This window comes from Heterocephalus glaber, unplaced genomic scaffold (genome assembly GCF_053883595.1).
Source record: "Heterocephalus glaber isolate CG9 unplaced genomic scaffold, H.glaber_assembly_v1.0 deba00001504, whole genome shotgun sequence".
Classification (NCBI taxonomy): domain Eukaryota; kingdom Metazoa; phylum Chordata; class Mammalia; order Rodentia; family Bathyergidae; genus Heterocephalus; species Heterocephalus glaber.
The window spans coordinates 37,475,245-37,502,048 of NW_028258324.1; the positions used below are offsets into that span (position 1 = coordinate 37,475,245).

General features: G+C 34.4%; 1 protein-coding gene, 1 non-coding gene and 1 pseudogene across 2 annotated transcripts in view; all 3 read right to left on the reverse strand.

Moving 5' to 3' along the window:
- The window catches only part of Kpna4 (karyopherin subunit alpha 4), a 60,640-nt gene that overhangs the window by 3,827 nt on the left and 30,009 nt on the right, over nt 1-26,804 (reverse strand). Inside the window, exons 8-15 of the mRNA XM_087186460.1 lie at nt 23,749-23,835; nt 21,059-21,228; nt 20,815-20,859; nt 17,643-17,774; nt 14,887-15,015; nt 13,102-13,206; nt 3,754-3,825; nt 1,765-1,927 (exon numbers count right to left, since the gene is read on the reverse strand). Of these exons, the coding sequence (XP_087042586.1) occupies nt 1,765-1,927; nt 3,754-3,825; nt 13,102-13,206; nt 14,887-15,015; nt 17,643-17,774; nt 20,815-20,859; nt 21,059-21,228; nt 23,749-23,835 (903 nt within the window). The remainder of the gene's footprint in view (nt 1-1,764; nt 1,928-3,753; nt 3,826-13,101; nt 13,207-14,886; nt 15,016-17,642; nt 17,775-20,814; nt 20,860-21,058; nt 21,229-23,748; nt 23,836-26,804) is intronic.
- On the reverse strand, nt 8,082-9,452 carry LOC101703861 (glycoprotein-N-acetylgalactosamine 3-beta-galactosyltransferase 1 pseudogene; annotated as a pseudogene).
- Nucleotides 14,339-14,659, reverse strand: LOC147825308 (small Cajal body-specific RNA 7). The gene has a single exon (XR_015441194.1).

Sequence of the window (26,804 nt, forward strand, 5' to 3'; positions counted from 1 at the left end):
ATATCGCCTATCCATGAGGAATGGAAGAAATGGACTCATTTCTTTTCTAAATACTCCTCTTAATGGTGATCCTTCCATTAAAACATTTATGTCAGAGAAGCTGAGAACTTATAATCTGTAGCTTCATTTTTTTCAGAGCTTCACAAGCACAAAATCCAAATGTCTACATAATTTCACAAGGACATTTCACAAATTTCTAAAACTAGAACTCTTCAAAACATAATTTGTTATCTGCTATTTTCATTTAAACTGTCCTGATTCTTGTTGACAACCAGCAGTAACTTGAGAAAGCTTTTTTCCTTCTCCTTCAATCAAATCTCAAGAACTTCTTTGTCTCTAATATTACTACCTTCATTTATTGTGGGCTGACCACTATATACTGGGAGACAGTGGGAGACTACTGGTCTCCCTGCCTCTTTTCCCCAAAGACCCAATTCCCCAGATATCTCTGGACCTATCTGAACATATAACTACCCTAGATAAAATCCTCTCATGGCTTGTCATACTCTTAGGGCAGAATCCACTAAGGAGTTTAATATAAATATAAATATATATTTATACACACACACACACACACACACACATGTACACACATACACACACAAATTTTTTCCCTTGGTTTTACTTCTAGTGAGGTAGGCAGTGCTCAAGGACTTGTATTTTTATGTTAATATATAAAAATATATTTTAGTAACTAAAATGTTTACATAGTAAAAAAAAATCTAGTAATAAAAATAACTATGTCTGTTATTTTGCTGGTATATACTATAGTCCCTAATTAAATCCCTAATGCTATTCCCCATCTCTTGTTCCTGACAGTGATACATCATTTTTTGTTGTTCCATTTCTCACTTTGGTAACTTTACCTATTTCGTTACATTAATTCTCAAGTCTCCTGACTCCCCTACTTAGTTGATTCAAGTTCTACTCTTTTAGCTACCTTTCCCTTCATTCATTTTGCAAATTCTGCCAGAAATATCTTCACTTTTATACTTATCTTGGGGGATAACATTTATATTCTCTTAAATAGCGACATTTGGGACTTTCATATTTTGCCTATACATCAACACAAAGAGCTGAAAATTAGTATGTGTTGTTTATACTCCGGTTGGCTCTGGTAGACAGATTTGGTAACTACTGCCCTACAGAATGAAGTAGCTGCTGTGCTACAAAGCTTGTAAGACTTCACAGGGGTCTGGTTATTGGCTGCATCTCTAGCTTCATCTCTTAGCAGTTTCTACCCCATACTTTATGATTCAGCAACACTGAACTGCATTTATAATTTGCTGAATGCTGTATCTCACCTCAGACTTTGCTCATGGTGTTCTCTCTGCCTGGAACACCTTTCATCCCTTTTTACTTTAATAATCCTTATTCATCTCTCAAAATCCAGCTCAGATGTCATTTTCTGCTTCTTCCAGGATGGATTAGGTATCTCATTTTGTTGTACATTTCTATTAGGGTAATCAGCACATTAAATCAGTTCATATTTAATTTCAAGACTAAACTACATGCCTTGAGGGAAAGGACTGTTTTGTTTACCACTGTCTCCCAGTGCTAGCACAGTACCTGTTCAACATATTGCAGCAATCCAGTTACCCAAGCACATGCAAGAGGCTGGGTAAAACTATATATAGAATATATTACTTTTTCTATTACTTGATTATCAAAGACAGAAAGATACAGAAGTGCTGTAGTTGTCAGAAAATAAATGTAGTTACTAAAAAAGAGTATTAAAATGTGGCATAAAAGCTAGTAACTTACCTCCACATTCTTCTATAAGATTGGCTATGGTTTCTGCCTCATCTTCAGCCATTTTTAATATATTACTTAGTCCATCAAGTACTACTTGTACAACTTGTGCATCTTTTACAGTCAACAAGTTGCAAAAAGGTGGGATAACATTTTGCTGGATAAGGTAGGCTACCTGAAGAATAAAAACATGAAATAATAAAATGTAGGTCAACTTTGTGTACCACAATATTTTAGAAGAATAATTATGACTTTGAAATTTTGTCTCCCATCCAAGTACTAACCAGGCCCGACCCTGCTTAGCTTCCGAGATCAGATGAGATCAGGCGTGTTCAGGGTGGTATGGCCATAGATGACTTTGAAATTTTGTATATGGAAACATGACCTCATTTCTCCCACATTAGCAGACTACATTATTAATGTAACTTCATTTTTTTATTATAGTAAGTGTATTTTTTTGAATTTAGGGGAAAAAATAAAGTGAAAAACGAAGGAATCACTCAAACTTCAACATGTCTTTGCCATAAGGAATACTTCCTTCAAAGATCCTTTCCCCTTAGGAGTAACAAATGATGAAATTAGTTAAGAAGCAGAAGGCTATTTTAAAAAAACTGATGCTTCAGTGGGACAGCATCTATTAAGTCTCTCTGCTGTAACTTTTATCACAAATACGCTTGGACTACTCACTTCACTATTTCTGCTGGTTTCATACTATAGTATTTTCCAATCATTTAAATATTTTAATTATTTCCAGGCATTTGCTTCAATTCTGTTCTGTATTCATATTCAAATTAAGTCACTGCTTACCATTAGTCCACAGCTTTTTTGTGACAGTTTTCAACTGACACTAAGCTCCAAATCTACTTTTTACCTGCTCTGTGAAAAGGTCTAAGCTCTGCTACTTGGCATAATACTTAAGCTTTGCCACTTGTATAGCCTCAAGAGCGAGTGACTCTTTAAATTTTATACCTAAGCATCTCATATTCACTGTGTCCTACTCCCAGCTGTCTGGTTAAGTTTAATCTCTCATTTCTTTTTTTTTTGTACCAGGGATCAAACTCAGGACTTTGAGCTTGCGAGGCAGGTGTGGTGCCACTGAGGTAAATTCCCAGGCCTCTCATTTCTTTTCCTGTTGATGAATTTTTTGCAGTTGCTGATTATTTTCTTATTTTTAACTTATGGTGGCACTGGGGGGTTGAGTAAAGGGGCATTTTACCACTGAGCTATACCCTAACCCTTTCCAATTTTTTATTTTGAGACAGATTCTCGTGCTGAGTAGCCCAGGCAGAACTTGAATTTATGATCTTCCTTCCTCAGCTTCACAGAGTGTTAGGATTATAGGCATAAGCCACTGTTCCTGGTAATGTTTTTGTTGTAGTTGATTTGTTAGAAGAATCTGTGAGGCAGTTTCCTTCTGCCATATTAACCTTAGAAGTCTGTTTCTGAATACCACTAAAACAACAAAAACTCTGACCACAGGCTTTTTGATCTTACCACTGATTACAGAATTCCTGCAGGGGATCTGATGGTTTGGCTCAGTAGTAGAGTACTTACCTGACATACATGAGATCTTAGGTTCAATCCCTAGCACTAAAAGAAGGTAGAGAAGGCTGGGGATTTAGCTCAGTGGTTCCGGCGCCTGCCTCGCAAGTGCAAGGTCCCGAGTTCAATCCCCAGTACCAAAAAAAAAAAAAAAGAAGAAGATAGAGAAAAGACACCTAGCTTTTATAAATTATGACTACAGAAAATCAAGGTGATAGTTCTACATGAAAAATGAAAAACTTCTACAGAATAAGGGCTGGAGATGCGGCACAGAGGTAGAGCACATGCATGTATGAAGTCCTGGGTTCTATCCCCAGCTTAAAAAAAAAAAAAAATTACAGAAAATTATCTTGCTATTTTAAATTATGATTTACTTAAATCTAAACATTATGATTTATCTGTACTGTTATTATTATTATTTTTTTTTTACCAGTTTTGAGAAGTAAAAACTAAACTTACTTGATCTTTCCTTCCACTAATCGTTAAGTTACTTATGGCCCAAGCAGCTTCTTTCTGAGTTCCAAAATCCCCCTGCAAAAAAACGCAAAAGGCTTACAATTTTAATACAAGATAAAATTATTTTTTGAACATGGTAATTTATTTTATGCAGTTTAAATCCATTGTTTAAAAATTTTCAAAAGGCACTTTTAAAATCATTTAAAAATACATTTTTCTGACTTAATGGTGATCACTTAAAATAAGCAAGTCACCAAACATTTTTAAATCATTCATGACACTATTACTTTAAATAATTCTTAAATTTCAAAACACATTCACTATACAGTACAACACACTGCTTAGCAGTAAGATTAGTTTCCCTCTGATAACATACTTCATGTAGATTATTCATTGTAGGGCCCTGAAAAGTCATTCAAACTTAGGGTTAGGGAATACAAACTGAAAGCTAGAGAAGGAAGTTTAAACACAGCACACTTCAACTCTAAAGCTGCTTTTAGGGCTGGTTTCTGTAAAGAGAACTTGTAGAAGTCCTTATTTCAATTTGTTAATTTCTATTTCAACTCTGATATATAAACATGAATCATTTTTAACCAAGAGATTATATTTAGCATAAAATGCACCACAGGCTGTCTCTCAGATTTCTTAAGCATGTTTCTGTCAGACCTATTATAAAGAGGCAGGGAAATGAAGCAAATGATCCAAATAACTTTACTTTCTTTAGTAATTACAGATGTAGAATTAGTTTAAAATTGTGTATTTTTAAGTAGGACAAGTACCCTGAGAACCAGCAGGCATTATTCTTAAACTTTTTATCTCATAGGAAAACCTAAAGTTAGTAGGTATAAAATGATCAGCAAGTAATACAAATTCTCATCACTAATACAACCAAATTAACATTATGAAAGCAGCATAAAGAGTAGCTAGAAAGTGGAGGTTAGTTATTAAGGAAACAAAGAAGGGCAATAAATACAAAGAAGCAAAAACAGTTAAAGACAGAATGATCTACTAAACTGAAAATTTAAGTGAGTAAAAGTCCAGAATGACCTGATCAATCAAGTGAGGGTCTTTCAAGTACAACAGTGCCTCAAAAGCAGGTGATACAGTTTGATGGGCTCAAGGAAATGAAAAGCCAGTGTTCAAGAAACAATTACGAAAATAACTAGCTAGCAACTTTAATGCATAGGTCCAATTACCATATTCAAAAACATTAAAAACTGGTCAGTGATTTACTTTCTAATCTTAGTACAATGACAGAAAGTCCTCTGAAATTTAAGGTATTAGAAAATAACCAAATCTTGGAACAAAAATTTTCCTATGAACTTCCAACCAGAAAATACAAGTCTGGTATTATTAAAGACATCAAAAGCCTTATATTGGTACCATACTGAAATAATTTATCTAAAAGATGGTGAATAAATCACTGTTATGAAATGTGACTGCATGTGCTCTGTTGAATACTTGGGAGAATGTTTGTTTCATTAGATCATATAGGACAGTCAAACATTTTATATTAAAAAATAGCATTTTGCTATCTAAAATTTATTACTAACACATCTGTGGCCATCTGATGACATTCATTTATGTATGCTTTCAATGAATATGCACTTACTAGTAATGGAGAATTAAAGATTTTACAAGTTTATTATCAGGTCCCTGATTATTAGTCAGTCTGGAGAAGTTAAAGAATTTTGCCAAAATCAATGACCCACTGAACCTTTAAATTTTCTTTATTTTACCTTTAATATAGTGCGATCCTGGACTGAATTGATTTAAAACATACTTTGTCTAAGTTTTTGAAAAATGTCTTACTTGTGGGGGCATCCTGAGTGTGTTCCAAAGACTATTTGCACCATAATCATGTAAGCAGTTGGGCAATGGTTCTCACAGTAGGAGGAATTAAGACTCACCTGTATGCCTTGTTTAATCATGGGTGGTGGACCCACCCTGGTTTCTGATTTAGTTCTTTGGAGCAAGGGTGTTTCCAACAAGTTCCCAGCTGAGACTGATACTGCTTGTTGGGACCACTGTTTGACAACTACTGTGTAGTATCTGGTAAGAATGTGTAGTCCTGGGCCCAAGCTACAATTAGAATTCCTGGGGCTGAGGTCTTCATCTCTATTTAAAAACACTCCCAGGAAAGAGTATAAGAACCACAATTTAAGTATCAGTATGACAATTTGGCTGGTTAATTTGATTATTACTAGCCAATGTACTACATGTCACGTATCATATACGTGAAAATGAGAATAATGCCAAATGACCCTGAGGCTGGCTGACAAAATACATAGGGTTTGAATATGAATCCTAGTTCTGTTATTTACTAGCTCTGTGACAGTGCAAAAGTTACTTTAATTCCCTGAGCCTCAGTTTCCTTATTTATAATATGAGAAAAGTGAAGATTAACACTCCTGTATACAGAATAAGCACAGTACCTGATATACAGTAGGCACTAAATATTATTTATCATTTAAGAAACATACAAAAATCTTTTGCTATCTGATTTGATCATTCTACTCATTTAAATATTTATGTTTCACAACAGAATAATAAAAACTCCCTATGCTGGCCTAGACAATGTTTTAAGAGTCTTATATATATTCATTTATTAATCCTCATAAAACTCCTATAAGGTAGTTAAGATTATTACCCTTACTTTATAGATGAGGAAATTGAGGCACAGAGAGACTAACTGCTCAAGGTTACAAAAATTTAAAACCCGGGCAGTCTGACTCTAAAGTCCAGGATTCATCACAGCATTCATTTCCTATGAGTCAATTTTAAGAGTTTTTTTTTAATGTTTATGATAAACTATTTACACTTCTAATAAAGAATAGCATCTATGGACCACAGATAAACTCATATATCCACACTATAGTAAAGAAGTGTTCAAAGAACAGAATGAATGCCTTGCAATTTTGGTAGATATCATTAAAATAATAGGTAAAAGTTGGTGTGTGTTTTCAGTATGTGAAAAAGTAATCCACAATTAGTCACTGAAATTATATTCTCTCAAATATACCATACAAAGAGGTCATGTTTTGGTACAATAAATATAAATTATTTAGCCAAGCAACAGAATCAATGGAATGACAACTAGATAAAATTAGCACAATCAAAATCATATGTAACATTAAAAATAATCTTACAGAAAGTCTGTAAAATATTGTTATACACCCAGTATTGCTAAAGACCAAAAAAGTTTAAGATTTTCTTTCTTTGCAAAAACTCTTCAGAGTGACTAAGTTAGAATGAGACATTTACAAACATGTTTTGATGGTAGTCTTCAATGGGTACTCTGCTGTCAGAATTATCCACTGGTGAGACATTATTCCAAAATAAGAAGTCAACAACAAACTTCAGGTTGTTGTTCATATATTATTTGGTCTTTTAACATATTTTAGTTTAAACATTCTATTTTCTAATGCATTTAATTAACTCTGGCCAAAACTTAATTCAAAATATCCTGCCAGTGTAACAGTCATCTCAAACCTAAATACGAATTTTAAAACAGTTTTAACCAAGTTATAAAAGGCACAAGCAAGTTCTCATTTCTCAAAAGGATAAGAATGAAAATTTAGTTATATAGCTGGAAAAAAAATAACCAACTAAAAATATCTGTAAAGAAAAGCATGCCAAAATAGCATTAAATTTACTATTAATTACTCATAGTTAACAATGGGTAAATTTTGGAACAAAATATTTTAAAATGCTTGTTTACAGAACATTAATGCTTTAATAAATATGAATAGTGGAAAATGGTATTCAAGAGTGGTTAAACATTAAGAAGAGACAACAGAGGGCCAGGGATTTAGTTCAGAGGTGCCTTGCCTGCCTTGCAAGCAAAAGGTCCTGAGTTCAATCCCCAGTACAAAAAAAAAAAAAAAAGACAACAGATTCAGTAAAAGATTAATTAGAACCAAATATATTGAGGCCCATGATAATTTTAAAATGCAGTTTTATTAATGCACTTTACAGTGCCATTCTTATTCTACCTTAAGAAATACTAATTATTAATAATCACAGCAAACTTTTCATTAGACAAGTGTGTGGAGGAGTGGTTCATTTATATCATATTGCAAATAAATTTATAAACAATACTGAGCAACAGTGCTTCTTTCTAAAATTTTAAGGCAGATCTGTTTAGCATTGTAACTAATGTGGTACACAGCAGTTTTGGCAAATTTAACTGTTTTAGTTTCTCAGTGACAATGATAAATATGGTGGAGAACAGGTAACAAAATCTCTTTTCTAGTTCTTCTACTTGCCACCACTTTAAAAAACACAAGTTTTTATATAGATTTATATATTACTGTATCAAAAAACATTTAACAGCTTATTTAAAGCTTTAGTTTGCAATCATTCATTTGAAAGATTTCTATACATCACTGGGATTTCAAGGTTCTGTGTCAGAAATGCTGAAGTCTTTCTTTAGTGCAATGTCAGACTTTTTACCTTGGCTCATTTGTGTTCAAGGGTTCCCTAATTTTACTTTTGGATCTTCATTTTTGTTTACTTGACTTACTTCCTTTAGTATGTTCTCAGGTAAGGCGGGTTGATATCTATACAAATAACCACATGCACAAAGATGATAAACGAGGTATTCTAATTCATACATGGTTGTAGAATCAACATAGTGAAAAGAAACTGCAAGATCAGAACAGCAACCAGGGCCCTATACAGGAGGATAATAGTTATAATTCCAGTACCAAAAGGTTCTGGGTAGATAACTTTTGATTAAGTGGTGTTCTGGTACAAAGGGATGAAAAGTTTCTTTTCCTGTGGTATCTCTGGAATCCCCAGCTTCTACATTCATAACTTCCATGCATTTTCCCAGTGCTAGGTCTTCAATGGAAGAACTATGTGTACATTTTTCTGTTTTAAACGCATCAATAAATCTCTTCAAGGCTTCTTTGCTTAGTACATATCCTGCTCCTCCACTCATGTAACCCTGCTTTACAAGGGGCTTAAATCTTCTCCCAAAATAAATGGGTTTTTCAGGGCTATATTTTGAAAGAAGCCATCTCAAATTGTCTAGTATGACATATGTATCGTCATCTGCTTTCATAAACCAATCCGCATCTTCTAAATAATGGTCATGAACATACTGAAAAGCTTTAATTGTTTTCCAGTATAGTTGATCTCTACCTTCTTTGGTTTTTAATCCCACAAAGTCTTTATTTTCTTCTGAACTCATAAATAACACTTTATTACAATGTTGGGCCCATGTAGCTTTGACATGTTTGGCCTTTTTCTCTAGATTTTGAGGGCCCGTCATAACCCAACAAAGAATTTTAACTTTCTGGTACAGGTTTTCAGCGATGTCTGTGTTCTCATCTTTATGTTGGCTAGAATCTGCACTGAAGTTCATTTGTCCTTCTGGATGATTCTGTCCATTATCATCTGAATGTCTTGCATCAGGATCATTATGAAGAATATTAGGCTGGGTGTCACCTTGTTCTCCCAACAAAATACTAAATAGCTGAGAACATAAAAAAAATCCTATTGCTGATCCACAGAGGAAGGTTAAAATATTCAGCGAAGATTTAGAGGCCATTTCCTGAAAGTGTATTTCAACACGTTTGGAAATCCCATCGCACTATGTCCGGGCCAAGGAGGGGAGAAGCAACATAGAACTCCTTTCCTCTTCCACGCAGAAGTGCCCCAACACACACCCGACTCGTCCATCCAGCAACAGGGAAACTGACATCAGCTGCGCTCCCTCTCGTCCCTCTGGGGGCAGGCGCAGAAGTAGCTCGTGGCCGCTAGCCCAGACCGCCGCGGCCGCTCAGACATCCTCTGACAGAGGCAGTGGGCCCAGTGCGCGCGCCCGCCCGCCCGCTCACTCGCTCTCTGGCTCCAATACAAGATAAATTTGAAAAAATGTATTCTGAGATGATTTTACAACTCTTTACTTCCTGTTTTCCTTCTAGCTTTTCTATATATATATTTAAGATAAACCTTGAACCACACCCAATCTATACCAAATATAAACTCCTTTTTGTGAAGTCTTCTGGAAAAACACTTGATATTACTGTTAAATAATATCAGATTAAGTGAAATTGACAATAAAAATAAAATTAGTAAAAAAAATTTGGAAAAAAATCCATAATTTTATTACAAAGTATACATTAAAAATATTTTTAAGTAAATAAATTTAATAAAAAAAGACATTTTAAAATATTTTATTTATTTATCAATACTTTGGGGTTTTTTTGTTGTTTTTATTATATTTGGAGACTGGAACTCATTAACTTGCAAAGGCTGGCCTTGAACTCAGAACCTTCCTGCTGCAGCTGCCTGAAAATTCTAGAAGGCATGTGTGTGTGTGTATGTGCACGTGTACGTGTGTGCATGATTTAGTAACTTCACCTTTGAGAATTTACCAAAAAAAAAAATTTTTTTTTAAAGTAATATTACATCTTTCTATATATGGTCATAGCAGCACCACAATAGTAAAGAATACAGGCAACTAAAATTCTCAATAATAGAGGCATAACTGACTAATCTACTAAGTAAAATAATAAGCAGCTATTAAAATCTGAAAAGATTAGCCATCTGGAAAAATGTTATATTAAGAAAAAATACATACATATAAATAAGAGAAATACAAATTAAAACAGCAATGAGATACCCTTTCATATTTATCAGATTGTGAAAGTCCAAATGCATGTCAGTAAGGCAGGCAGAAGTGCAAGAGTATAATCCTTCAGAGGGGAACCGGCATTACACAGTAAAATTTACACATGTTTATTTGTAGATCCAAGAATCCTAAATATAAACTGGAAAAAACTGTAAGCTATTCTTTAAAGCACTACTACTTTTAACAGCAACAGCAAAATACCAGAACATCTCAAATGTCACCAGTAATAGACTGACTGATTACAGTGCATCCATTCAATGCAGTAATATAACTGGGATGAAAGAGATAAAAACGGAATAATGAAGTTCTGTATTTATTGCTGTGGGAGTGACCTCCAGGATACACTAAAAAATGTGATAATATAGAGTATGCTGTTTTTTGTTTAAGAAAGTGCGGAAATAAGCATTTACATACAGATTTGCTTCTATTTTCAAAACAAAACAAAAACAATGGAAGGCTAAACCAAAAACTAATAAAATGATTCTGTAAAGTAGAAGGAGAATACAGAGGAAAGGTCAAAAACTGAAATCAGATTTTTGTATATGTGCCTTGAAAACAAGGTACATAATATAACAAAAATTAAAATAAAGTCATCCCCTCAAAAAAGAAACAAACAAAAAAATAACCTGTGTGTGCAGTTGATAACTTAACAATACACAGAATTAGTTTAAGTGACACATTATTAAAGACATCATCATCATCAAAAAAAAGCTTTCAAAGAAATCTTAAAAAGTGTATTTGTTAGTCACATGTTTAGTAGCATTGTTAGTTATTTTGATATAATAATTTATGCGTATTTGGATATATAAAATGATATACAGTATTTATATTTGCATCTCTTAGGCTGAAAATCAGCAGGTTTTATTTTATCCTTTAGGACATATATCAGTGATATACTTAAAAATAATATGTAAGGGCCGAGGATTTAGCTCAGAAGTTCTGGCGCCTGCCTTGCAAGCACAAGGTCCAGAGTTCAATCCCCAGTATCCTTCCCCCCCAAAGTAAGATAATCCTGTTATTTTAAGTATTGTATAATTTTAATGGCTTTCTTTCATTAATATTTCATTTCTTACGAATCTTCACGTTCATGAACTCACTATTTATCTTTTATGTTCTACAGAAATACTTATTTATTTAGTTTACTCAAGCCTAGAAATAATGACAACCTTTAACAATGATCTTTTCACCTCCTTTAACACTATTCTCTATAAAAAAGAATCAAACCCTGGAGAAACAGTTAATTCTTGAGCTAGGTTGGAAAATACTATATACAAGGTAAGCTTGATAATCATGTCATATTAAAAAGGTGGGAAGCTCTGAAAAACTATCACGAAATATAACCAAGTGTGTACACAGGTACAAACTTTAACAAATTCCCATTGGTCAGGGACAATTTGAATGTCAAAAGCAGACTAAAATGGAATGAAATATGACATATATTAAAAACTCAATTTTCTAATGACACTAAAAAAATTCACTCTGGTCTCTTTTTTTTTTTTTTGGTACTGGGGATCAAACTCACTCTGGTCTCCTTTTGAGTTTGTTAGGAAACCACATCATACAGACTGAAAAAATAACTGAAAAGAAAAAGAAGCATTTATCTTGCCCCTCTTCCTTCCCTTTCTCTTCCTTCTCTTTTTGCAGTACTGGGGATTGAACACAGGGGCCTTCACACTTAACTACATTCCCAGCCTTTTTTTTTTTTTGGTACCAGGGATCAAACTCAGGACCTTGCGCGTGTGAGGCAGGCGAGGTGCCACTGAGCTAAAAATCCCTGGCCCTGTTAATATTTTACTTTGAAGTAGGGTCTTGCTAGTCCATAAGTTTCCCTGGATGTGTTTGAACTTGCAATACTCCTGCCTCAGCCTCCTAAGGTGCCTGTCTTGCCTTTTTTATGCAAATTATATTTTGGAGTAAGCAACAGCTCATAAAGAAAAGCTCTTTATTAAAGAATCATGACCAATATAGAAAGAATGACACAATTAGAAAGTCCTAGTAAAATAAGGGATCCAGGCAAGGACCATCAATGATTACCTAAAAACCATTAAGTGAAAGACAGGTGGATAAATTTACAATCATCTGGTATCGTAAGTTGAAAATATCTAAGATCACTCAATCTTAATAGATACAGGAAAAACTGTACTGTATGTCTCATCAGGAAGTATGGAACAGTACATTAAGTATTCTTGCTTAAAATAGTGAATTTCATTTATCAATTTACAGGAAATACGGAAGACTAGAAGACGGAAATATTTCTTTTTAATTATAGACACGCAGTCAGAAAAAATTCTGACTCTGTGACTGATTGTAAATTATCTCTCAAAATGTTAATATGTGCACAAGAGATCATATACAATTAACAGCATACTTAACTTGGTTTTTTATATTAGATAATTTATTTGCCTTATCAAGTTCTTCATCAGTCAAATGGAGGTAATCCTTAATCTTACAGGTTTATATTATGTGAGGCAATTTTGTGACATGCTTAAAAAAATATGTAAGCATTTACTATTAGAAAGTAATAATATGAGTTCTTAGTAACTCCCAGAACAATAGCATGTTTGATAAAGGAATAATATAGAAGGCGGCCCAGGAATTTCCAAGAACAAATGCATCTTGCATAGCTTCTAATAAGCAGAAAAGTTATATTCACATAATTTGTCAGAACCCTTCTTCTTACTCAGATAGATAAAAGATGATTTTCTTACCTTATCCAAAAGGTGTATTATCATTGGTACAAGATTGGCATCAATTACAGCCTGAACCTGCTGCTGATTTCCTGCAGTGATGTTAGATAGGAACCAAACTGCTTCCTGTAGAATAAGATCCTTTCAATATTTCTCATTAAAAAGTAAATCTGTATCTAAGCTAAGAAAAAAAGTATTCACTACAGTGTCCAAATAATTTTTTTTTTTTTTTTTTGGTACCAGGGATCAAACTTGGGTCCTTGTGCTTGCGCAGCAGGCGGTGAAACCACTAAGCTAAATCCCCAGTCCTCCAAATAAATTTTATTACTAACCGAGTTCCATAATAAAAATCTCAATTCTTTTTTTTTTTTTTTTGGTACTGGGGATCAAACTCAGGTCCTTGTGCTTGTGAGGCAGGTGGCAGAACTACTGAGCTAAATCCCCGACCCAAAAATCTCAATTCTTATACCCCCTTTCCATATTTTTTGGGACAAATCGCTAATGTTCCTAATTCAAGTCACAATGAATCAATCCTAAAAGAATTTTTAAAGGCAAAGGTTCCAAACTCAAAAGCATCTTAGCTGAATAAATACTGAGGAACTGATGAGTTATGATACAAATACAAATCCTCAAACTCTAAATGAGATACACTGCCCTTCTCTCTCATACATAGTAAAGGGCTTTATTCGCTACATCCTACCCCAATTAAGAATTATAACCAAAGTAGTACTCAATTATTCAAGACAATAGAGACATCAAAAAATGAAAGTGAGTTGTTTTAGTATAACTGTAATTTTTGTTTTGAGATGAGATCTTGCTATGTTGCTCAAACTGACCTTGAACTTGTAATTCTCCTTCCTTTTTCTCCTAGTATTTGCAACTACATGTGTCACCACCACTGTGCCTGGCTAGTAAGCTTACTATTTCACTGCACTATTTCTCTCAAGAGCTAAAGTGGAACCAGTGCTTGACTACTTTATTGGTCTGTCCTAATGATTTTTTAATGCTATCCTTTGCATCACAATAGTGCTAAACTTTTTCCAAGATGAGGGTAGTCCCAAGTATTTCACAAGTTTCAAAGTTAATAAATGCCCTACTGAAGCCACAGTTAGCAAGAAACAAGTATCTCCCTAACATGCTACACAGGATATTATTAGAATTTACCAATTTACTAAAAAGGCAACATTTTCTCTAAAACTGGTAAAACAAGTTTTACTCTAAAAAAATATTAGTATTGGCTACAGTACACTAGGCTCTTTTGGATCAGATCACAGGACCATGTTTAATGAACCTGTTAGAGATTTTGGGGTGCTAGGCTGGTTAGGTGAGCTGTTCTTGGGTTATAATCATCAGCAATGTTGTAATCAACAACCCATGTTATTTCTACAACAGCCTCAGATGCACTCCAATATCAGCATCACCATTCAGTGCCCCCTTTCCTAGCCACCACAAAAACACACACATGCACACACATTCTATTAACTAACTATAAAATATTCAACTAGAAGAATTAACAGACTATTAAAATTTCCAGTCATGCAACATTCAACACCCAAGTATCTCTATTTCATCATTTCCAAGAGAGCCAGAAACATACTGCACAGATGAGAGTGTAGCTCAGTAATTATCATGCATGAGGTGCTGGGTTCAATCCCCAGCAATGCCAAATTAATAAAAGTAAAGAAAGTACTTGGTTTGTTTTATACATGGAAAAAACATACACCAATTTTTGTTATAAAGAGTAAACTATTTTATTTTTTCTATCTCTCAGATATTTTCTGGGACCCTAATTTTATAAAAACTTACTTTATTAATTTTCTCTTTGGGATGTGTCAAGAGTGCTGGAAAGTGTGAAAGAGCATCACAATTCAAAACTACTTGTGTTTGCTCATCAGTTCCTGTAACAATGTTGCCCACAGCTCGAAGTGCAGCAGTCTGAAATGTAAAAAGATTTAATGAGCCATTGTTCAATGTGAAGTACTCATTATTAAAAAAGTCGTATTGTAGGGCTGGGGATTTAGCTCAGTGGTTTCGTCGCCTGCTGTGCAAGCGCAAGGACCCGAGTTTGATCCCTGGTACCAAAAAAAAAAGGTCATATTGTAGGTACTTAATGAAAGATGGAGGTAGGTACTCACATTCATGCATTTTTTCATTCCAACAAGCCTATCCTTTTTGAGCACTTAGTTTGTGTCAGACACTGATTTAAGAACAGAGATATAAGATACAAGTTGTAGATCTTAAGTAGCTTTTTATTATTTATGGTAGTGTGGACTGAACCCAGGGTCTTGTCTTGTATATGCTAGGTAAGGGCTCTCCCACTAAGCTTCATGCTCAATCCTTTATTCTGAAACAGAGTCCTGCTAAATTGTCTGGGCTGGCCTAAAGCTTGTGATCCTCCTGCCCTAGCTTCCAGAGTAAATGTGGTTACAGGCACCACAGGAATTAAACTTGACATAGTGTAAATTATTTTAAGAAGAAGACAGTCAATAAACAAAAAAGGATAATGAGAGATAGCAATTAGTGCCCTAAAGAAAGTCAGATACATTAGATTTATTTAAAAAAATTAAAAATAGAAATCTGTTGGTTTCACTATCATAAAATCTGACTTATTTTTCTATGGTTGCATTGAGTAATTTTCTGCTAAGTTAAAGCTTTTTTTTCTAATTTTTCATTCTACAAGACAAATAATCCAGGTGTCCCCCCCCAAAAAATCACCTTTTTACAGTACAATTCCATATTTTTTATATAATAAAAGTTGTACAACCATTATCAGTATCTAATTCCAGAACATGTTCTTTCTTTTTTTTGGTACTGGGGATTGAACTTGGGTCCTTGTGCTTGCACAGCAGGTAGCGAAACCACTGAGCTAAATCCTGGGCCCTCCAGAACATTTTCATCATCTCCAAAATACATGCATTCATTAGCTGTTACCCTCACTGTCCTCACCCCAGGTCTTTGGCACCTATAATGCCTCTATCTACGGATTTGTATATCCTGGGCATTCTACAGAACAGAAACAAATTAATGTTATGTATCAGTACAGTACTTCATTTCTCTTCATGGTCAAATAGTATTCTACTATACGGCAGTATCATTTTATTTAGCCATTCATTAGGTGATGGACATTTGGACTGTTTCTACTTTTTGGATATTATGAATAAGGCTTGTATGAATATCTATGTACAACTATTTGTGTTGCCATGTGTTTTGAGTTCTCTTGCATATACACATAGAGGTGGACTTGCTTGTTGGCTCTTATAATTCTATAGAACATTAAGTTCATTGTGGACTACCGAAAGAAAAATTCTAAGCTATTTTCTCAAGCCCTAATTCCACATCCAGTATTAAACCTGAAGATGCATTATGAAAGCAAAACAAAATCCATCCCAAACCCCATAACTAGACTTAAGTAACAAACCTAAGAAATTCAAACTCAGTATAAACATATAGCAAGAATGTTTAAAATAAATCACAAATACCTCTAAATGACAAACTGTTCCATTAATTAACTCTTTTTGAATTCAGCTAAGTGCTCATTCTGTCTTTAAAGTGTTTTAATTCCATATCATCCAATAACTTTCTGTTTGTTCAATGGTACTAGGGATTTTACCTAGGGCCTTCACACTGAGCTACATCCTCAGCCCTTAAAAAAATTTTTTTTTCTTTTTTTTGCAACAGGGTCTCACTAAGTTTCCCAGACTGGGAACCAACTTGCAATCCTCCTGCTTCAACCTCCCAGAGTGCTGGGATTACAACTGTGTACCACCATGGCAGCTCTGAAGAACTTTTTAAACCTTAAGTTTCTAGGAAATATCATGCTTTTACTAAAACACAGAATTTTTAGGGGTTAAGCAAGGAAAATTTTTTACAGATTTTCTTTAAGTTCCACAATGATTCTGATATCCAAATAGTACTGTGAAATAGTGACTTAGGTTAACAGTTTTCCTGATGCTATTAGTTTACTTTATAAGCTCTAAGCCATTATCAATTAACATATACTATCTTAGAAAGGTAGGGAGAACTTGCTGAAATTTTCACTTCTTTTCGGCTTATATTAGATGAAGGTCCTTAAAGTATTATTCTAATAAATACCAGGTGGAATATTTTATATTTAAAATAAAAGAATAAAATTAGAAAAAAATTAAATAATTGAAAAGAAACAATTTAGCAATGTATTTTAGTACAAAGCCTTTATCCCAATACCAGTAAAGCTGAGTGTTAACTTGGTGAGTGAGTAAAAAAAAGGATAGTTGGGGGTGCAGGGGGTAGAAAGAAGAAAAGAACAACTAGAAAAAAAGTCAACACTCATTTCAGATGTTACCCATGTTGCTGTACTGAGTACATCGGAAATCAATACTCTATATAAAGTGCTACCCCCCTTTTCTTGGCAGGGGAAGATTCTTATCGAACTGCAGTACTCCACTTTTTTTTTAGAATAGGGATTTCCACCTCAGACATGTTATGATATTATATAATTTCAACTACTGAAATTGTCCACTTTTGAAAGCCATGTTAAAAGCCAACTAGTGCTAAGAAAAACATTTTATCAAGAACAAACTTACCTGCACTTTAACTTCCTGGTGGCTGAGTAGAGGAACCAAATGAGGAACTATTCCAGAGTCTATTACCATCTGTATCTGTTCATTGCCAGCATCAGTAAGGTAAGACAGGGCCCAGACTGTATCTACCAATATCTGGTAAAAAAAAAAAGAAAGTTCAATAGTGTTTGAATATTTCCTCATTTTATATTGTTTTAAAAAAACTTCATTAGTACAGATTTGCAGTACATAATGATTACATTCATTGTAGGGAGTTGGTAGATGTACATAATCCATCTTAATCCTTTTTATGTCCCCTTCATTTGAATAATTCTTAAACATACAACCAATCTAAGATTGTTTTACTATCTTCTTTCTTCATTTCTTCTCTTACCTCAATTCACTGGAATTTTGATTACTTATGGTTCTAGTCCCAGGCTGGTATTCAATCTTTAGTCACTAAGCTACACATACTACATAGCATATGAAATAGGAGGGGAAAAAAAAATGTTTTTTTCTCAAATGCTCAGGCTGAGGCATACTAGGTCCAAGACTTCATGGCTAATGTATATGGTTGGACTGTATGTATAAAACATGCACAGTGGTTTGAAACATCTGGACTATATTCAAGGAATTTCCTGCTATCATCAGTACTATTTGAGGATGCCTAAAGACTAAACCAGTATCAGTATTAAAGTAGTTTCATTGTCTCTAACCAGTTTGCATTGCCTTATAAAACTGGAGGCAAGCTGGATGTGGGGGCAACACAATAGTAATCTTAGCACCCTGGGAGGCTGAGGCAAGAGGATCACAAGCTTGAGCCCAGCCTGGGCAACTTAGTGAGAACCCTGTCTCAAAATTTAAAAAAAGCCTCTGCAACTTATACTAAAAATGGCTTATAATTTTTTAATAATTATATTTTGAAATACAGCAGGTCATATCTTTGATCTTTCAATTTAAAACCTAATTAGAAGTTATGGCCAAAAGACAGTATGACAATTATTTCACTGCTACATTTAAATAACATAATTATTGACAAAACCCACAGAAATAGAAACAGTGCCTGAACTTTACTTCCAAAGCCTTTCTGGAACACAGACTCTATAAAGGCAAGACAGTACTCTTTTGGGGGGGGGGGGGGGTTTACCGGGGATGGAACTCGGGTCCTTGCGCTTGCACAGCAGGCGGCAAAACCACGGACCTAAATCCCCAGCCCAAGACAGTACTCTTTGTCACTTTCCAAAACTGAAGAAGGCTCTAAAGATATTTTTAGAGTAAAAAGATGTCAAAAGAAAGATTTCACACAAAGTAGAAATATTATGTAAAACAACTAAATTTCAAATTGCAAATGGAACTAGTTCTTTTTCTGTAGTATTCAAGTACACTAAAATCTGTTGACACAGGCAAAAAATATCAAGTCATTTATGGTTTTCGTTGCTTTGTTTTCATGGTGCTAAAGATGGAACCCAGGGTCTCACACATCCTAGGCAAGTGTTCTACCACTGAGTCATACTCCTAACCCCTTGAGTAACTTATGACCATACATAAAAACAATACATTTTTTTTTAAGGCCCATTGCTAAATAAGTCATTAATGAGCCCAGATCCAAATTTCACCTCAAAACTAGATCTCTCTTGTACTTTTTTTATCAGATAAAATTTATATTCTATGGTAAGTTTTCTAAGTACAGTGTAATATTAGCATTTTACTTACGTTTTGTGAAAACTATTAATTTTGCTTTTTTAGAATTTCTTTGATGGCCTGATTTAAGAATTTCTACTAGTGCTTAGCTAAGATTTTATTTTTAAACATCACTTAGTAAACAATATTTACTAAAGATGTTACTAAAAAGAATACTACAATCTGAGAAATTCCTCAAGCCTTAACAAAGGTAAGAAAATAGTCACAATCTCTTCTAGATTTACTAAAGATGTCACTAAAAAGAATAACACAATCTGAGAAATTCCTCAAGCTATAACAAAGGTAAGAAAATAGTCACAATCTCTTCTAGATAGGGATACACAGGTAGAATATTTCTGAATAGTCAACAAAGATATCTGATTTGCCAATAGAGATATAAGCTTTGAGATAATCTTTCCTACAAATCTTTCAAATGCAAAATATTAAAATTTATAATTTAATCAAATAGTTCCACTATCAGGAACCCAAACCAAAAATTGCTTATATATACTTAAAATCCTAGATTATCTGGAACTACATATGCTTTAAGGGGATTCCATCAGAACTATAGGCCTAGAAACTAAAGAAACACAGCAGCTCAAACACTGCTGACCATAGCAAATTTTTTTTAAAGACAAGGTCTTGCTATATTGCCAGGTTTGTCTCAAACTGCTGGACTCAAGAGATCCTCAAGGCTCAGCCTTCTTAGTGACTGAAACTACAGCACACACCACTGTTCACAGTTGTTAAACTATTTTTAAAGAACTATACAAGTTTCTGACTGGTAGGGCCAGGGATTTAGCTCAGTGGCGCTGTACCTGCCTCACAAGCACAAGGTCCTGAGTTAGATCTCTGGTACTGAAAAAAGAAAAAAAAAAGTTTCTGACTGGTAGTGTTCATGCCAGACAAAGGCTCTACCACTGAGATACAGCCCTAGCCCATATTCTCAGTTCTCTCTCTCTTTTTTTTAACATATCAAAGGCTAGTTTGGCTTTTATAAGCAATCAGGGCAATTTCCCACTCCTTGAGTTACTTTTTTTCCTTTGTCATCTGTGCTAGTAAGAATAAACAAAATATATTTGTGACGTTAAAAATCTTGTCAGTACTGATGTTTTTCCCATGTTGTTTACATAATCCAGAGCTGTCTCTATACTAAATAAAGCTGAAAGTCATTATGACTTGGAGAAATAAAAAGTGGAATTAAAGGGCAACTGATTTTCATGGTTATGCATATGAATACAATTTCATATATATAATCAAATATTTCTTTATCTCATACAGAAAAACACCATGGGTATATGCTCTCAATACCCAGGCTACCAAAATAAGCTGCCACAAAAACTCAACAACAAAGACATTATCTTAGTGACAGAAAGTAACTGGCAACTTTGTACAGGCTTTACTTCTTTACTGAAATTATATTTTCTCCCCTATGTCATAGGAGGTGCCCTATACATACATAAACATATATATATACACACATATATATAAAAATAGAAGAGACATATTTACTCACATTTACGTCTGTGTGATGAATTAAAACACAAAGGGCTGGAAGAATCTGAAAAGAAGAATATACAGATTTAAAACACACATAATGGGAGCCAGGGATGTAGCTCAGAAGCACTGTGTCTACTGGCAAGTGCAAGGTCCTGAGTTCAATCCCCTATACTGGAAAATACACACACACACACACACACACACACACACACACACAAAGACATACAAACAATGTTATCTATTTTCAAAAATTTATTTACCTCCTGAATGGTTTCCATTGGTGGTGGTGGGTCTTTGTGGCGACATAAATTGACCATAACCCAAGTAACATTTCTTAAGAATGTTATAGGAATGGATGGACTTATGAATGAAAGTAAAGGTTTCACAACTCCAAGACTTATGACATAATCTCTACACTGGGGTCCATCACCTGTAAAAAGGATCAATTCAATAAACCATATCAACAATAAGCATTTTCAGAAAACACAAAGCACTGGGTACACTATGCTGTTTTCGATATTTGATCCAGACCATATATTTAATTTTATATTAAAGTTTTAGGAATGCAACAACTAAGTTCACATTCTAGGTCTCTGAGCTAAGAGAAATGCATTAGGTGCTAAGTTATTCTTCTGAATACAATTTGTATCTTCAGCTTTATAAACTGCTTACTTATGAAATGTACTCACATCATCTAAACTTCTGGAAGCCTAAGAATTCTTTAAAATAACTTGTGGCTGGGGCCAAGGATGTAGCTCAGTGGTTCCGCCGCCTGCCTCCCAAGTGCAAGGACCTGAGTTCGATCCCCAGTACAAAAAAAACAAACCAACAAAAAACTCATGGTTGAGTTGGCATCGTATAAAATTAGTCATATTGGTCTAGAAATGTTAAACAATTTTCCCATTTGTACAGGGGTAACACTGTATTAAGCATCTAAGATCTTATCTACATTGGTTTGATTACAGAAACTAATCAGTAGTAGTTTTTAAAAAAATACCGTAACCTGGGCTGGGGACTTAGCTCAGTGGTTTTGCCACCTGCTGCGCAAGCGCAAGGACCTGAGAACTGTTACTTTTCTGTCTGAGTGGTACTCTGTTTAACAAACTTTCTTATGATTAAAAAAAAAAAAAAAAAATGAAGAGGGTCGGGGATTTAGCTCAGTGGCACTGCACTTGGCTTGAAAGCGCAAGGTCCTGACTTTGATCCCCGGTACCCCCTAAAAAAGAAAAAATACATGTAGAATTTTACTTATAGTCTCATGAGAATATCAAAAGAATGGAGTATAAATTACTCTATACATTCAGAAAGAAAGAGAACTAAATACTACCCGAGAGTAGTGGTGTCCGATGTGGTTTTTTGGGCTTGAGCTGACTTATTAAAGCAGAAACTCTTTGGAGCCAGGATTCTGTGTTTTAAAAAGCTCTCCGCATAATGGTGATAGCATACTAAAGTTTGTATCTACATGTCAGTATAATTTCTAGTATGAAGCCATATTGAACTATTAATATAAATGAAAACACTTTTCCTTGGACTACCACATCTGGAGATAAGAGGCTTAGTGTTTTTGCATCCACATATTTGAACTGATTCTAAAACTTGGTATATAAGCAAAGGAGTGAGATTTGGGATATACAAACAATGTAATTCTTAATAGCAGTATACCCTATGCCTGAAACAGTTTCTAGAGAAATCCTCCCATAAAAACTCATAATCATCCCATCCTGCATGTTGCCCCAGTAAAAGAGCAATAAATAAAGTACTATATCAAAGCAACATTAACTACTTCTATGCAAGATCAATAATCTATAGCAAGCCTGATACAGGGTGCATGCCTGTCCCAGTAATGTGGGAGGCTAAGGCAAGATGATGTCAAATTTGAGCCCAGTCTGGGCAATTTAGCAATTTAGAGATAACTTATTTCAGAATAAAAGATAAAAAAGGGAAGATGTCCCTCACTATGAAGGTCCTGGGTTTGATTCCAGTACTGAAGAAACCAAAACAAAGCAAAAAAACTATCATATAATATGAAAAAAACTATCATATAATATGAAAAAACTGTCACAAGAGAAAAAGGAGGATATTAGACAAATTAAACTGTCATTCAATCATAATATATAGGGTAAAAACTTAAAAAAAGAGGTAAAAGGGCCTGGGGATGTTGCACAATGTGAAGGTCTTGGGTTCAACCCCCAGTATAGCAAACACAACTAAACTAAAACTTCTCCCTTACTAAATCAGACCTCTAGAAAAAGCATTGCAACTTTATCCTACCCTTTGAAGCTAGTTCTTCTAGCTGTATCAGCTATATCAGTGACTCCAGATATTTCAGTTTGAATTTGAGTTTGGCTTACGTTAGACTCTTACTAAAACACAACTCTAAGAACTGTCTTTATTCTTCCTATAATACAGAGAAAATCTTGAAGATACAGTAATTGTGACAACATTTAGATGATCAATAGGCTACATACACTTCCTACTGATTCATAATGAGGGAATATTACTATATTTTATATATTAACAAATTTTAATGTACAAAAGTTTGCAAAACAAAAAATTTTCATTTTGGATTCTTTTCAGAGCTACCATTCTGGGGCAAAATTATTGGTTTAAGTTTTGCATCTTCCTTTTTCTTAGTATGTTCTCTGATAGAGAAAGCTGAGAAATAAAATGGGACCCTAGCACAAAACAGAATATCTAAATCGTACACATTTCATAATTCTTCAAATAATTAAGATTCTTTTTCTAAAAGATATAATGGTATTTTAAGCAACAAAAATGTCCCTTTTATTATCGCTTTTTTCTTACATAGTTATATGGCTAATATTTCTGTAAGCTACTTCACAAAAACTAGTATTGAAGACAAATTGTTTTCCTTTTGGACTACTAGTAGCTGTTTTTATTATCTAATATATGATTATAACAATTGTTGGATTAAAAGTTTTATACAAACCTATGATATTTCCCAGTGCCCACACAGCTTGTTCACAGACATTCTGATGGGGAGAATGGAGAAGCCTCAAGAAAAGCGGCACAGCATCTGAAGGAAGAACATGTTAACACTTAAGGTTGAAAATCTACACTGTGAATCAAAATTGCTAAGACTTCAAAAATCAGGGGACTATCAACACTGAAAATATATCCTCATTAAATGATTATCAGGATAGCATTATTAGAAGAATTTTGACTAGCACATTACTTATTCAGAATCAAAATGACATACAAATGTCAAATTAGGCTCATAAAATTTCATTCACAATTAAACCAGGACTTAATTCCAATTTTTTTTGGGGGGGTGGTGGTTGCACTAGAGATTGAACCCCAGGCCTTATACATGCTAAGCACATTCACTACCACTGATCTACACCCCTAGCTCCAACTTTATTTCAATTTTAATTCCTTATAGAGTATTAACCCTCAAGTTTTGAGGGGGGAAAAAGTACAATTGTTTAAATAACTTGAGTATGAAAATTTAAATTAACACCACATGGGTAGGCAGGCCAGTGATTCCTGGGTCACATGAAACCTTGTGAATTAAAATGTAATTTCTGTTGCTTACCAAGGATGGGAAAAAGGGCCGGGGATTTGGCTCAGTGGTGCTGCCGCCTGCCTTGCAAGTGCAAGGTCCCAAGTTTGATCCCTTGATACCAAAAAAATAGGATGGGAAACAGAGAGGCAGGTCTCTATCTGAATAGATTAACAATTCACTGAACAAATGACCCTTCTTCCTTCTGATATTACCTTGAGGAATAAAATTTAAGTGTACGTTGATCAATCATGCTTCCTTAAATGAAAAGTAATTCACTTATCTATAAAAGACAGGCTAACAGTGATACATGAGATACATACTTTTTCTTTTTTTTTTTGGTACCGGGGATGGAACTTGGATCCTTCTGCCTGCAAGGCAGGCGGCGGAACCACTGAGCTAAATCCCCGCCCCTATACATACTTTTTCTAATCTTTAAGGATCACATAACACAGGAAAGAATGAGAATAAGACATCATCATGAAACCATAAGCTACCTAATGATCAACTATCCACAAAAACAATACACACACACACACACACACACAATGTACCTGAACCCAAAACTAAAACAGTTTTGGTATGGTTTAATCACTTACAAGTCCGATTATTTAAATATGGACAACCAAAAATTGCGTTATCTTTGTTAGTTTTTATAAGATAAAAGGAAATATAAAACCCACAATTTTATTAAATTTGTTCAATAATTTTCCTGTGTATGGTGTATCTTAAACAGGGAAGAACCACAGCCACTTGAGACCCCCCCCATAGCCCCAGGCCAAGAACTCAGGACACCTGAGAGTGGGGAAATGGGGCTCATTCAGGGAAGACCCTGGGCCAGTATACATCCTTTCAACTAGGGAAGAAAAAAAAGGGAGGTGTTTGCTCTTTTGAAAATATTATTAGGGGCCCCGAATGCCTTGTGAGGAGATGAGCCTCTCAGCGCTCCCCACTCCCTGCCCCAGTGCTGAGGAGGTGTATGGTATATCTTAAAGCATTCAACACACAATGCAATGCTACAATCTGGACAGTAGTATCTAGTCTCTTTCTGAATTCTTTTTTGCGTTATTGTCTTTCTTTGAACAACACACTTTGTCATGTAGGTTTTTCTTTTAAAAAATTAATTTTATTGGTACATTTTAGGTATACAATATAATGACATTCATCATTGGAAACTTGCACCTTTACATAATCTCTCTTGGTTCTTATTTTCTCCCCCTTCCCCTGCTCTCCCTTCAACCCCTCCACCCCCTTCCCTATTTACAAAGACTTTGTTTCCATTTTTTTCATAGTAATCTCATTCCCTTCTCTCCTTTCCCCTACCCCTCCTACTCCCCTTCCCCTTTGCCCCTTTGCTTCCTAGTTCATATTATCTATTATACCTTTTAGTCCTTATTTACACTTTGTTTCCCACACTAGAGAAACTATTTAGTATTTACACGTGTGTCCTGTTTATTTCACTTAAGAGTATCGCCTCAATGTGCATCCATTTAGCTATAAATATCTCTAATCTCTTTTTTTATGGCTGAGTAGTATTCCACTTAAAAAAAAAACCCACATTTTCTTTATCCAGTCTCCAGTTGATGGGCAATTGGGCTGCTTCCAAGTTTTATCTATTACAAATTGTGCTGTTATGAACATGGGTGCACGTATATCACTATGATATGATTCTTTTATTTCTTTGGGGAAGATACCCAGCAGGTGGTATATATGTATTTTTTCTGTGGGTGGTATAATTTTAATAAAATGTCTACCCATTAAACATAATGGTGCAGACATTGATGATGGACATCCTGGTTGGCATTTCGCTATCTCATATTTTTCAATTTTTAGTTTATTAGACCTAAATTGTAAATAACTTTTGAACCAATTTCTTTGGAATAACAAATGAGTTCCATATTATTTGGTCCAGAAGGTACATAAATATTTTATAATAATATATTTTTTCTTGTTTTCTGATTACAGGATAAGCTCGTTAGACATTAGTCAACTCTGTCAATACCACCCATAGAATTATAATCACTGACTGCTACTGGAAATTTTAAGTTTCATTTCTTCTTTCAAGTTTTATCATTTCTGTATTATACACAGTGGAAAATAAAAAGACATCTTTTTTGTCTTTCCATTTCGTAAGTTTTCCATTTCAGAGTTTTCCTTCCTGACATGTGAACATTTCTCCCTTTTTTCAGTTTTTTCTTTTGCAGATCGTTTGGCAGTTCCTTCCTATTCAGTCTCAGTGTCCCAACTGTGTCCATTTTGTATTGTAAAATAGTATCATTGAGTTCTGGAGAAGAATGAGAATTATAGCTAATGTACTTATGATAAGAGTTTTTATAAATTGTAGCACAAAATTATAGGTTATTTTCACAAACAAAATCAACACAAATTACTAAAAGAAAATAAGCAGAACTCATTAGATTTCACTAGAAACAAACATTAAAGGTGAATACAACATTCTAAATAGAAACGTATGCAAAAAGTTG